Source organism: Apteryx rowi, unplaced genomic scaffold (assembly GCF_003343035.1).
Source record: "Apteryx rowi isolate R43461 unplaced genomic scaffold, aptRow1 scaffold_444, whole genome shotgun sequence".
NCBI lineage: Eukaryota > Metazoa > Chordata > Aves > Apterygiformes > Apterygidae > Apteryx > Apteryx rowi.
The window spans coordinates 84,673-99,285 of NW_020450699.1; the positions used below are offsets into that span (position 1 = coordinate 84,673).

The 14,613-nt window shown below is 35.2% G+C and overlaps 1 protein-coding gene across 1 annotated transcript in view; it reads left to right on the plus strand.

Moving 5' to 3' along the window:
• PREX2 (phosphatidylinositol-3,4,5-trisphosphate dependent Rac exchange factor 2) overlaps nt 1-14,613 on the plus strand; it is a 142,057-nt gene that overhangs the window by 53,315 nt on the left and 74,129 nt on the right. The window contains exons 21-26 of the mRNA XM_026076953.1: nt 63-180; nt 1,088-1,272; nt 2,594-2,755; nt 6,200-6,422; nt 6,752-6,959; nt 12,332-12,511. Of these exons, the coding sequence (XP_025932738.1) occupies nt 63-180; nt 1,088-1,272; nt 2,594-2,755; nt 6,200-6,422; nt 6,752-6,959; nt 12,332-12,511 (1,076 nt within the window). The remainder of the gene's footprint in view (nt 1-62; nt 181-1,087; nt 1,273-2,593; nt 2,756-6,199; nt 6,423-6,751; nt 6,960-12,331; nt 12,512-14,613) is intronic.

Consider the following 14,613-nt stretch of genomic DNA (forward strand, 5'->3'; position numbering starts at 1 on the left):
AAATTGCTCTAGGTTGCACTTGCAAAGTTTTTCCTATGTCTTTCTTTTTTTCTGTTCTTTAGCAAGATTCTATACAGTGGGTTTACAACAGCATTGAAAGTGCACAGGAAGATCTTCAGAAAACAAATACTAAGCCCTCTGGAGATGATGGAGGAGATGCCTTTGACTGCAAAGTGGAAGGTATGTGATGCTTTATTTTATTTTGTCACTGGTCAGAATGTTGGTGTAGTAGCAAGCAAAATACAGGCAGTGTTTTTGTTTTCAGGGAGGAAACTACAAGCAGACTATAAGATTTGTTTCACATAGGGATTTGCAATTCTTTTATGTATTCTGAAGATGTAAATTTAACCTTCTGTCCTCTGAAAATTGTTGGACTCCCAATTTCAAGAAAAAGCTTCTATGATACTTTAGGAAAAATCTGGTTATTTTTCATTCGTAGAGTGCACAATCCTAGGAATTATCTGATTTATTTTCACTGGTAGTAATTATTTAATGCTAAATTAGATGAGTTAGTGACTGTACTGAATGAAAAATAACAAATCAGCTATCCTTCAGATTATTTGCAAGCAATTCACATTTAGAAAAAGCTGGATTCATCTGCATCTATAAAGATGATAATTAAAGAGATGGTTAACAGGTAGCTTGTATTTTTGTTCTCTGGGTAAATGCTGACATTGTTGCATTTCTGAAGGTAAATTCGTTCATGGTCATTTTCTTCTGGTTTATTTACAGCTTCTCAGCTTTCCAGTTCTTTTGTTGCTTTTTTACTTCTCTACATTATAAGTAAAATTGAATTATTTTCCTTCAACAGTAACTGTTTATAAAGGGAGACTTTTGTAACTTGTTTGTTCTTGCTTCTTAAACTTCATGAAATTGTCTGTTCATGCTTATGCTCATCAGTCTCGTATTTTAGCAGCCATAAACCTCCTGGCTTTCTGATTGTAAATCATTCAGCTGGTAGTTGGTGTCCGTTTTTAAATAGAACAGTGAGCGCATCCCCATTTCTAGAAATGTTGCCTGTGTCCTTTTTCTTTTGTTTAATGGCCAACACTCCTCTCAATTGATTGTGTTATTTTCTTTATTTTAGAGGTAATTGACAAGTTTAACACTATGGCAATAATTGATGGGAAGAAAGATCATGTGAGTCTGACTGTTGACAATGTTCATCTGGAGTATGGAGTGGTTTATGAGTATGACAGCACAGCTGGAATAAAATGCCATGTGTTAGAGAAAATGGTTGAACCAAAGGGTTTTTTCAGCTTGACTGCAAAGGTATGAAGCAATTTTTGTATGTATTAATTTTTATTCTGCTTAATAACAATGAAGTAACATCTGATTCTTTGGATTATATGTATTTCACTTAATATCATAATTGTGGGTCACCTTTGTCCCTCTGACATTTTGAAGAATGATTGTGTACTCAGGAAGCAAAATAAGTTATGGTGTGGTTATAAATTGAGCTTCTAAACTGAACAAATAAGAAAGAACTGAAAAGTGTTCCCTCCTTCCTCTCCCTCCCCCCTTTTTTTTAATTATCAAATAAAACTTCAAAGAAGGTCAAAAACTCATTGTAATGTCAGATCTTTTTGAAGGTAGGCTGTAGTTTCCAAATATTCCTTAATCTCATCAGAATTGCGTGTGCCACTTTAATTTGTTTCAGGGAGAGTAACAGAAGTACCAGGACATCTGTCTTTTTTGTGTCTTAAAGTAAAAGCAAGCTCTGTATACGCAGGAACACACATTTGCAAAATCACAGATGCAGAAAGACAGCTCAACTTTTATAACTTTTCATAACCATCCATGATGAACTGTGTGTTTTTTCTGACCTGATTCAAATGAGGAACAGACAGCAACTAAGTAAAACTGGTGGGCCTGCCCTAGAAAGTACAGACCAGTTGCGCGGTGCGTGGCAGGGAGTCAGCATCAGGGTCCAGACCAGATCAAGGCCAAAATCATAAGTTTGGGTTTTAAGCACTCAGAAATCTTTAATGCAGTGCTTTCTTAATGTAAGTAGTGTCTTGTACTCTCTTTGTACTCTGTAAGCTGGCATGTGGAGTAGATTGTGCTCTGATTCTTAACTATTTGGAGTATACTACAGATGAGGATATTAAATCCTAATATATTTCTGGTATATATATACACCGGGCATACAAAAAGATAGCACTCAATATTCTTGTATGCTTTTTTCAATGGGTTAGTATTTCATATATTGCCAGATCAGTTTTGCTACAAGTATTGCAGTTGTTTCATCACCTTTTCATAATATATAATATTCAGGTAAGTACAGCAGAAGATGTATTTCAGGTGAGCCATTCGGTTACATCAGTAGGCAGTTATTAGTAAATCCATTCTCAGATAAGGTCGCAAGAAGCCAAGTGAAAATACTTGTTATTGATGTAACTTTTCCCAGAGATAAATTTAAATAAATCTTTGCTTCCCAAGTTTCATTCATTTTTGTTATGCAGCATTATCTGTAATTTTAAAAGGCCACTGATTGTCAGCCTTTCCAGCTTTAATTATAAGGGATGATAAGTAAGGAGTTATCTTAGTAATCTTATTTCACAATTTACTGCTTTTGTTTTTATTATTGTAGATTCTCGAAGCACTGGCAAAAAGCGATGAGCATTTTGTGCAGAATTGCAACAGCCTGAATTCCTTAAATGAAGTAATCCCCACTGAGCTTCAGAGTAAATTCAGTGTCATTTGCAGTGAGAAAATTGAGCATATCTACCGAAGGATCTCTAGTTATAAAAAGGTATGACCACCACATCTGTAGTTTGCTGATATTTGTCTTTTAGGGGAAAAACAGGCAAAAGTAGTACAGTTTGAAATACTCTTCAAAATGTCTACTGCAGTGATAGAAATGTGGCTGAAAGTTTAGCTATTATGAGGCATGAATGACTAAACTGTATAACTGCATAAATTATGTTTTTAAACTGTGCTCTATTATCCCTTTTTAGACACAGGCTAGATCATAACCTTTCTTGTTTGTGGTGTTTAGTTGTGGATACAGTCAACTGCATATTTCCCACAAAAGGCCTAACATTCTTGTAAATGCTTTAAACCAATACTCAGTGAATTTGCAGATGTTACCCAAAAATGAAACAATAGCAGCGGAATTAATTTTTTCTTCTAATGAATCTTAATTTTAAATATCAAATTGTTAGCCTTTTATTCATCTTTTATTCATGCCCTTCAAATTGGTATGATTTTTTTCTAGCATGATTATTAAAAGTAATGGCTCTGTACATTGTTAGATTAACTTGGCTTAATAAAGCATTATAATACAGAAATAAGTGGAAGGTGCTGACTTTCATACATCCAAGATCTAGATTAGTGAGATATGAGTGAATAAATAGCTGGAGTATGACCTTTAGCTACTGTCAGTATATCTCTCTATGATTGTCTAGCTAAGCAGGGCATAAATTAATTGGCTGTTTGTCAATTTGTTAATGCAGACTTAGTCTCTCATCCTAGCCGCTGCTTCCTCTGCCATACAACCTAATTATTAGGAATTTGGAGCTAGTTTGAACTAGTCCTGAAACTGCCACTTAGGACTGGCTCTGCCCTGTGTCATCTCAGTTCATGATTTGAGTTGCGGCATCTACAAATTGATCTGTTCTGAGAACCACTATGCAAAAATTAAAAAGAAAAAAAGAAAAAGAAAAAAAAGAAAAGAAGAGGTTTACTGTAGAAACTTCACACAGTTCTAAAAGGTGGGGGGAAAGGAACACAGAATGTTTCCTTGTTTTCCAAGGGAAAAGGAGAGAAGCCTGTAGGGATACTTCAGTAAGGGACCAAGGCCAAGGAGCTGCTTTCCAAAGACTTTTCAGAGTGCTCTTGTGCTCCCTAACAAGAACTGGAATAAACAAAGGAATTTGGTGGCAGAGGGAGACATCAAAAGGATTCTGATATGGCAGATAAACATTGCTAAACATCCAGGCTCTCAGATGTTTGCCTAAGTTATAAACCTCTGTGGTTTGTCAAAATCAGGTCAAAATCAAAATACTTTTTTTTAAAAGCATATTCATTAGTTTTAACATTCAGAAAAGTATATTTAGAGTAACATGTAGGTGTGTTTATACCTTTCCTAACACCAAAAATTTTGAGCTTGATGTACAGTCTCTTTACAAGAGTCCAAGACAATAAATGAAATTTTATTGTGCTACGCTGGATGTGAAATGAACAGCCGTGAGGAAGTTTCCATAGTGCTAACACTGTCTAGCAACAGATACTACTGATATAAACTGCGCTTTTAAAAGTCTCAAGCTCATTTTCTCAAAAATTAATAGTTTTACAGTTAGTATCTTAATGACCATTAATAATGCAATAAATTTCAGGAATATATATGTCCCTTTCTTGGCAAGGTAAAGGTAACCATAGTAACAGAAGTCTTTCCGAATGCCTGAGCGTAGCTTGGCTGTTGGTTTCACTGTGAAAGTCAGAATTCTATAAATAGAAACCCAGTAGCTTTCTGCAGTTCCTGTTCTTATTATCAGAACATTTTGCTCATGGTTGAGTCCAGTGCCAGGAGTCCCAGATGTTTCTCAACACGTAAATGAGAAGAATTTGGGGCCTGACTTATGACCTGATTAAATCGTAGCCAGGCATTTGGTCTCTGTGGAACAGGGTGTGTGGGAGATTCAAATGTGAAATATGTACTGCTTGCAAGAACATTTTCATCGTTAAGTGTCCTTAGTGCCCTTTTTAACTACTTGTACATTCTTCAGCCTTGAAACAATTCCATAATTGGATTTCCTGTAATCTTCCAGATCTTGTTCTAATATAAATGTTTAAATGCAATTTATCAGTCAGTTGTACAGAAGTGTTCATCGGGGTAAAGTTATGTGTCATTAAAATGAACGCAAATTTAAAACCCAGCCCCAAAGCCTGTTATTACTTAGAGGCAATACACCTTTATTCAACTGAAGTGTTAGCTGAAACCTGATTGAATTTATACTGACATTTAGTAGAGAAGAAACTTTCTCAAGTTAACTTTGAAAATGTTCTTATGCGTGAGCTATGCTCCACAACTGAGGTAGTAACATAGGTCTGTGCAGGATTTTGACTGGAGAGATACTGTGATTAAAATACCATTGACTTGTAGCTGATTATGGCTTTTTCCAAGAAATTCTTCCCTAATATCAAATTGCATTGGAAGGAACACACATTTTTGCAGAAATTCTCCCTGTGACTGACAAAACTCTGTCATTTATTCTATTCACGGTAGATTCATGATCAGAGTTGCCAAAGGTACAGTTCTGTGAAGTAACACTTCTTAGGACAGGGAGAAAATGATGCTTCTGGGAGTGGACAAAGGACAGAACTTCAGTTGATTAGGAGGAAAGTTGTAGAAGCAAAATAACTGTTCTTTGTCCATTCAGAAACTTCTGGTGCACAGGGTGACAAACTCATTTTCCAGTAAGAAAGCCTTATCTAATGAGTTTCATGATTCTAAAGTTGGCATATTTTCTTACTGCCCTAATCTATCACAGGTCAGTCTTTGCCATTTTGGATTGACATCATCTCATTAAAAACTAAATAATTCTAAGTCTGTTCAGGAGTGTGCACAAAAATTCAGGTGCTATAAGGAAGACCATAAAAGTGAAAAGAAATAAAAATGCCTTCATCATTGCTGAGAAGATATATGGGTGAGAGAAGAGGTGGCGGACTGTTGCAGTCTGCAAAATATGGTGTTTGCAATTTTTATGCTGTAATCTCTTATCTTTGTCCTCTCAGTGTATGAAATTCAAAATTCATAGCTTCCAATTCTGTCTTTATTATAGCCTCAGGCAAAGGTTTCAGAAATTTTTGTTAGACATTCACTTGAAAATATCTATGTACAGCACTGGATCGTAGAGAATTTCTAGACTTCCTCCTCAGGAAAAGTGTAATATTTTATTAGGTTCAAAGGAAAATTAATTCACTCCCCTTATTAGAGGGCTATTTACATTTGCAAAATGGATCATTCATTTCAAAAACCCAAATCCAAAAAATCTAAAATGGGAAATATTTTTTCTTTACTTTATAGAGAAAGATGGAAATTATGAAGTCTAATCTAGCCTGGGGCTCCTCTAGGTCTAGGATGCCTGAAGTATTTCAAATGTTTGTTTTCTAGTCAGGTGCCCAAGTTTTGTCAAGCAAGTGTGGACATGTCAAAAACTGTTAATCAAAAATTTGTTTTCCTTCTCGCTTCTAGTTTTCAAGAGTATTAAAAAACAGAGCTTGGCCTACCTTCAAACAAGCTAAGTCAAAGATTTCACCACTTCACAGCAGTGATTTCTGTCCAACCAATTGCCATATCAATGTGATGGAGGTCTCTTACCCTAAAACCTCAACTTCGCTTGGTAGTGCCTTTGGTGTTCAGTTAGACAGCAGAAAACATTCTTCACATGAAAAAGAAAATAAAAACACTGATCAAGGTAAGTGAGGTGAGCTTGAGAAACACTTCCACTGCTTCTGATATGCAGTCTTAAAATGTAACTGGCTGAGGTGGATGTCCCAAATACTAAAACTAAGAATGATGCATTTTCAATATTTAAGTTTACATTAAAACTTAATAAAAAATAGTCGTAACTTCACATTCTTTCCTAGAATAACTTGGCTTTGATAAGCAAAATAATATGCAAAATTACATAATTACGTAATGTTTTAAGCAGGAAAGTATTTCAACTTCTATTAGTTATTTTACTCACTTCAAAATTTATGTTGAAAAAAGATACTGATGTAACCTTGTTTGGGTTATTCCCAGGTAAACTGAATCCCATGATTTATGTTCAGCATACTATTACCACCATGGCTGCCCCCTCAGGACAGTCTCTTGGCCAGCAAGAGGGCCATGGTCTGAGGTACCTTTTAAAAGAAGAAGATTTAGAAACACAGGATGTCTATCAGAAATTGTTACTCAAATTGCAAGCGGCACTGAAAGAGGTGGAAACATGTGTCTGTCAGATAGATGAGTAAGTAAATGTTACCATTTGGACTTTTTAGTTTTTCCACTGAAGATACTGATAAATGTGGATATCCTTTCTGTGCAGGTAGTGTGGGATCAATGTTGACTTCAGACAGAACTGCAATAAGGCAAAAAATTTAAGTGTAGATAATATTAAACTTTTTTCTTTTCTTTTTCCAGTGCCCCTGATTTTTTTCCACTTAAGTTTTGTAGCATTTCTCTAGAATGTGGAAATTCTAATAATTTTGAGGTGAGAGGAGTATGAGACCCACATGTCATCTAAGATTTCACTAGGAAAGGAAACAAAGGGCAGAGGTACAAAAAATAGCTTTTATTTAACTTATCTAGTATTGCTGACTAGTCCTGGAGGTGAATCTGTAGGTAGTCCTGGAGGTGAATCTGCAGGCAAGGCCTTTTTTCCTTAGGAAGATTATTAATTTATTAGACATTTTTTTGAAAACAGATTGACTTTAATGAAGGACACTAGGCCTAGGGAGAGATACTCTTGAGTGATCAGGCCTGAATGCGGGAGATCCAGAGTCACATCACAGTTCCACTTAATTTAGGACAGGGGTTTAAAAGTTAATTTTCCAGTTGTGAGGTAAGTGTGCTGATCGCTAGGCTATTAGCTCTCTTGGAACGAAGATGAAGAAGGATGATAGGTCTTTGATAGGTCTTTCAGTTTTGAAGAATCCCATATGTCATGCAAATGTCAGAAGTGATTCTTTTTAAAAATATCAATAACAGAAATGTTAAAGTTTAAAAGTCAATCTTTCATGAACTCCAGTTTTGGAAAGTGAGGTGTATCACTGCTTCTCCATTTGTTCTGAAGTCTGTACAATGATTTGGCCATTTATAATTATTTCTGAATAGTGAATTTTTTTCTGGTATTGTAATAGCAATATAAGTAATGTATTGCAAAACTGTAATAGTATTACTATAATACTTTAAGGCCTGAAATTTTTAAAAGAAAGCATTGCTTTCTGTGCCTTTTTTTTAAGTACTTCTGCTAATTAATCATGCTAAAGATGAAGACAATTGATCAAATTTAATATATTTTCAGTGCTTGGTTATGCTAAAGAAATGATTTTCTATGAAGTCTATATTGTCAATTCTCTTGAAGCCAGTAAGTTATATGGAAATTCAGGCAATATTTCAGGAATTTTCAGTTATCAGTCTGTCACTCCTTTTGGTTTTACTCCCTTGAGTTAGCGATGTAAAAGCACAGGAACTTCTGAGCCTTTCTTTCATACACATGCAAATATGCTATCCCTACAAATATGTTCATTTTGTGAGTCACACAGTTGTGAAAGTAAACAGAAGGGAGGCTGGGTTAACTTTTTATTCCTTCATAAAGTTCTTAGACACTGACCTGGTAGCAGAGCTTGCACAAAGTGCACAGATTTATTTAGCAAAATTCACCTTTTACAATTCTAAGACTCAGACTTTTACTGCTTCATTCCTCACAGACTTTGAGTGGAGTACCTGTGTATAATGATTGTGGAGGGAAGCAGTTCTATACAGGAACAGCGTACCCAAGGGACCTACTTAAAAGAGTTGAACAGGAAAGAGGGAAGCTGGGACTATCTGGGTGTGAGCAGTTAAGCAGTACATGGTGTACTATATTAGGACACAGTTACAGCTATTAATTAAATCTTGAGAGAAGTGTTAGGACTACAAAGGGAAAAAAAGACAATACAAGAATAATCAAATAACTGTGCTTTATTCAGAAATATTTATATGAAGTCAGTGCTGGTCTGTCTCTCAACCCCCAAAATCTAGTGGCAGTGCTATCTACCCAACCTCTCCTATCTATTATTGGGGGAAAGAGAACTGAAGAACAAGTGTGTTTTACCGAAAAAACAGATCTGTAGGGGCTTGTGGATTGTGGGATGGAAATGCGTAAGAGAGGGTTGTGTAATCTTAGCATTATCTTCATAAGAAGTTTCATCATGACTCCTTGGTGAGATTGGTTTGAAAAAGAAGTACTGATGAAGAGAGATAGATGCAAAAATCCCCTTCCTACAGCCTCTCAAAGCGCCACTGACTCCTTGTTCGTGAATTTTTAACAGCATCACAGTACTTCCTTAGTATCATTATTGAGAAAGATGTCAACCACTGATGCTAGGTGTTACACAGAAATAAGTGCTTCTTCAAGTTGTTTTCTATATGGTGACTTTTTGTTGTATCCTTGGTTGACGTGCAGCCAAAATGTGTTCTCAGGATCCTAGGTGCTTTTTGGAAAGATGCCTGCTGGGGGCATACAAGAGGCTTGAACATCTTCTGAGTTTGCATGGAGTAAGCAAAAGGCAGGGCAGCTCACTTATTGCATGTTTTTTTGTTACTGCCTGCGGCTATCCATTATTAATGTCTTGAAGGACTATAGTGGGTTTTGTTTGCTTCTGATACATTTTTAAAACTGTGTTGATTAGGATTACATACGTATTAGTTCTACATGGGAATTTTTTTTTTTTTGCTTAAGCTTTAAATTTGTCATTTTAATGGAAAGAGAGATGGACATAAAATAAAATTTGCTTTGGGGTGGACCCATCTCTAAGAAAATATGATGTGCAAATGCTTTGTTAAAAAACAATTTTTTAAAAATTAAAGTAAGCATGATTACTGTGGTATTTTGAGACCACCTTTGTGTTCATGTGCTTTAGAGTCCCTGAATCAGGTTTCTAAGGCACTTTACTGACCTCAGGAATAAGCAGCTCCAGAACTGTTATCCAAAGTTCCAGCTTTGGTTCATAATAGTTCAGAAAAAAAGATCTTCCTTGGAAAAAGAGCCTGCCTGCAGGGAGAAAGTGAAAAGCTCCTTTATGAAAGGATCCAGCTACCTTCATCAGTCTTCCACTGAGATCTTGGCAGCACTGACTAAACAGTCACTTAAAAGAACAGGATATAATAGTCTGTTTGTATCTTGATGAATAATTAGTCAGGGGAAGGTGATTTCAGCAGCTGAAATTGAAATTCATTACTTTGTTATCTGTTTCTTACACTTGATTATTGCTTACAACAACAAAATGCATGAGAAATACCAGAATGGATCAGACCAAAGTCCACTTTTCTTTCACAAAACAGGATGATAACAGGAATACAAGAAAAAGGAAAAGTATAGATTAATCCTTGTCCTTATCTCCTCTTATCTTCCAGCAAGCAGCACTGTAAGGATATCCTGAAGTGGACAGTTGTTTTTAAGAGCATTGTTAGAATGATCTGCTGTGAATTTTTACTGATCTCCTTGAGAGCCCCATTCTGTATATTAATGATCAGAAAATTCTATTGGCAATCAGTTTTACAAGTCTAAGATCTACATTTCATAGCACATTTGTTTTAGGACGTGTTCAAGAACATGTCTGATTGAGCAGGTGGATCAAACCTGAACACTGCAGTAAACTGTGTGACCCATCTTCCTTTCCATACTTATCCTACTAACAGGCATCTTATGTGATGGAGAAGAACCGAGTTGTGATTTCACACTGGTATGAAACTTAAAAACCTTTAAGGCATAATGTGGCCCAAAAGGTGGCTGTCTGTCTAGCGATGGGTGGGTTGAAAGTCCAGAAAAATTATACTTTTTTATAGATAATATCTTATTATCTGTCTTAAGATATCTATCATAAGATTATCTATTTTAAGATATCGGATAAGTACCTTTTCCTATATGCAGTATAAAAATTTGCATCTGTCTTTTTCCTATTAGCTCTTATCTGGAAAGCTATGCAGAACTGATCAAATGGTTTGTTAAAAAGCTTTGATTATTATCCTTATTTCCCTAAAGTTAATGTCAGAGCCTATGTTAACATCTATCAGGACATGATTTCAATGAGAGAGAGCCTGATATACTGTCTGAATTATGTGTTCATTGCTATATAATATGAAATCCAACCCTATTGTGTTTCCAAAGTGTATGATTTCTTAATTTTTTACTTAAATCTCTGTCCGTTACTGAGATTCAGGAAATTGTTTATACTCAAAAATGTTATAGTTGAACATTGTAGAAAACACCTTTGTTTTGTAGACAAAATGCCACTGTTCTGAGTCCGGAAACTGCAACTTTCAAGAACAGGTTAGAATCATGTTGCTTTCCTGTAGAATATCTATGTCAGAGTAGTAGAGAAAGTCATAGCTTGGTACTGAGGTAACTGTGGCTGAACAAAATTATTAAGTAAATTGTCACTTTGTTAGGATTAGGAACTAGTTAGTTCAACAGGCAGAGCCCCACAAAATTAGGATAGAACTCTAAAACGCTTAAAATCAGAAGTCCCCGCCATGGATAATATAACATCACTAGTATGTATGGTGAGAAAAAAGAGTAAAGGAAGGAATTCTGAATGCTATCGTTTCATAAAATTAAGGGCAGCATTTCTATTTACAAAAATTACGCATCTCCAGAAATTCCTCTTCACGATTTAACATCTATTTGAGCTCTGCTATGTATTTGGTCTGAAGTAAAGTATTTGCAAACCCTGACCATTCTGACAGCTCCTATGTTAGAAAAACCCTATTACTGTGTCTAGGTACTTAAAGAGTTAAATTCAGTGTCTCCTGATTTCAGTGAAAAATGACAATTTAGAAAGCACTTTTTGAATGAAAAATCTACCTTTCAAATTCAAATACTAGTTTGAAAACCTCATTGTACTGGAGAGTTTGAGTAATAGGGATTAAAGTAAAATTGTCCATATTAGCTATTCTGATCTTAAAAGCAAATTAGAATATCTCATTCTCAGTATGAGTTAATTGCTCTAGAATATGGTTCTTTTGCATCAGAAAGCTTCACAGAAGCTTGTAGATTAATTATCGGTTTTACTAGTGAGAGCGGCTAGACCTTTTGAATATTTGGAAATACACAGGTGCAGTTATAATGTTTCTTAAAATGCCTTAGTAAGCTTGTGGTGCAGGCAGGTATATTTCACACAGTAGCAATTAAGAAAATGCAAGTTTTTCACAGAAAAATAGTTTCTTTGGTTTATTTTCTTGATTTGTACAGAAAGGTACAAGGTTCATGCTTAACCATATTTACGTTGATGTAAAAATGTGACCCCAAGTGTTCAAACGTGCTACATTTCTCCGCTAAGAAGAATCGTTGCATTAATACCAGATTGAGTATTTAGTAATGCTAATGAGTTTCACTGATTAAAGCATGATTCAATAATTTGTTATGCTTTTTAATAGCAGAACGTGTCCTTTTTCCCTTTGTTTCCAATAGATATGGACTGAATTAAGATGTTCTCTTCACATATTGCAGAATAATAATAACAAAGAAACATTACATTATTTTGTTGGAGGATGTTGATTAAAAATGTTATCCTGTTGGCAGTTCACTTTTGAAAAATATGTATTTTTTTACTCCCCCCCCCCTTTTTTATCTCACAGCCTTCTTTCTTCAATAACATATTCTCCCAAATCAGAACGTAAAACACCTGAGCCTTTAATACCGGCAGACAGTGATAATGAAAAGGGAGAAAGGAATGGAAAGAAGGTCTGTTTCAGCGTGACAGGTGATGAACAGGAAGATTCTGGTCATGACACCATCAGCAACAGGGATTCTTACAGGTAACTTTACTAATAATATTTGCATTTGTCTGTCAAATGAATCAAACCTGTGGAGTTTTAGACCTTCAAGTGGTCATGAGGCATATCAAAATATGATGATTCTAACGTCTCTAGCAGAGGAATAACTAGCATCAAGATGTGTTACAAGATGTATAAAATAAACTTTCTCTTTTACTTATGATTACAGACTACTTATTAGATCTCAGTTTCCTTAACTTTTACAGGCTATCGCAGCCAGAGCTGTAAAGCTTTCTGTTAGGTTATCCTTGAGTCTTATATAAAACAGAGAAATGGTTTATTTTAGGATATTCCCCCAAAAGAACCCAAATATCTGCCATGGAAAGCCAGATGCCAAAGCTACCACTCTTGCTGGTTTAAGAAAAAAATAATCTGATCTTCAATATATATTCCCTGTCTTCTTCCAACTGTAGCATCATTGCATCTATAGAATTTATAATGCATTACATTTACTTTGAATTAAAATACAAACAATTTTTAAAAGAAAGAAGTAATTAAACATAAAGATCATTTTTCTGTTGCTTAGAAAGAAGAATTGATTAAGTACACTTGAAATAAAATCTAAATTAAAATTTTAGCTGCAAGTAAAATAAGGGTTCATTATTTGTTCATTATTATGGTGCATTATTATGCTCAGGAAGTAAATCCCAATAGGGTCGAAGCTTTTCTACAGAACCCTATGTTGCTGAGATTTCTTTCATGAGATAATATTTGAGTACGGCAGCAAGACAAATATGAACTCTTTGTCAGAGGTGGGAACAGAAATATGTGTATAAATTTGAACAGAAATAAATCTAGGGATGATTTCCACACATTAATTCCATCTCATTCCAAGCAAGGTGGACACAAGCAAAGTGCAGTTCCAGCTGAAGTGCATTTAGGAGTTTCTGCATGTCCAGGATGTGTCAAACCAACTGTGCAGGAACTGGCCTGGGCTTGCAAAATTTGGGAATTTGTGAAATTCCCAGTTGGTACAAGATTTGTATCTGGAGAAAGAAGATGCAATTCTAGCATGTGATTGACCTTTTGTTTAAAACATCCCTTTGTTTTGATTCCACTTTGTAGTCCGTGTCCTTTGTAGTCCACTCTGCCTGTTTAGGAATAATAAAATTTAGGATTTGTGTGCAGAAAATTGATAAAATCTGTGAGTTTAGAATGCCTGCTAGAGTGAGATTGAATTTTGTTTTCTTAATTTTGTTTAAATAATTACTTCAGGCAATACTTAAAATCGACAGATCCCAATATGCTGTTAGGGATATTATCGGAACTAGTAGGTTAATTTTAATTGTTAGAATGCTTTCATCTGGTGTTGTAGTCTCATTCTAAACCTTACAATACAACACCATAAAACCAGAGAATGATATAGCTAAGTAGTTATGTCTGATCTGTTTCTCATTTTCCTGTGTTTTATTTTCTCATGCTTTGCACAATCCAGTTTTGAGTGACCTTCATCTTCCCTTTAGAGACTTTCCTAAGCAAATAGATTTAGAAAACATTTCTTAATGTTTCTTAATATCCAGCCAGAAATTCTTAATACTCCTTGGGACTGTTCACCCTTTGTTAGGAACATGCAGTTACTGATGTCTTTTCACCCATTTAATAGATATGATCATAATTATATCATCTTGCTACTGTTAAAACGTTTTCCCCATTCACTTATATAGTTGGCTGCAGGTCCAAAATGTATACCTTATCCACAAAGTGTAACTCAGTATGCCAAAAAAATCACTTCTATTTTTACAGAAAGAGACAACTAGGAGACCTCTTGGGTACATATATACCTGCAGCACTATATGTTAAATATAAAGATGTGTACCTTGGTGTATAGATATATATGCTATGTTACGTATGGTTCATAAAAACAGAACCAGACCACTTCATATAGTTGTGCTTTAGGTATATTTTTAGACATTATCTTGGGTTTTTAAGACTCCCTCTGCTGGTTAATTGCCTTAATGTGCAAAGTTCCTTGTGCTGAAACCAAACGATCTTCATGAAGTGGCTAAATCACTCACTGTTGAAGACTTTGAATTTAAATTTATCTTGATAGGATTTTTAGTACAAAAGGATATGTTTTACTCTGT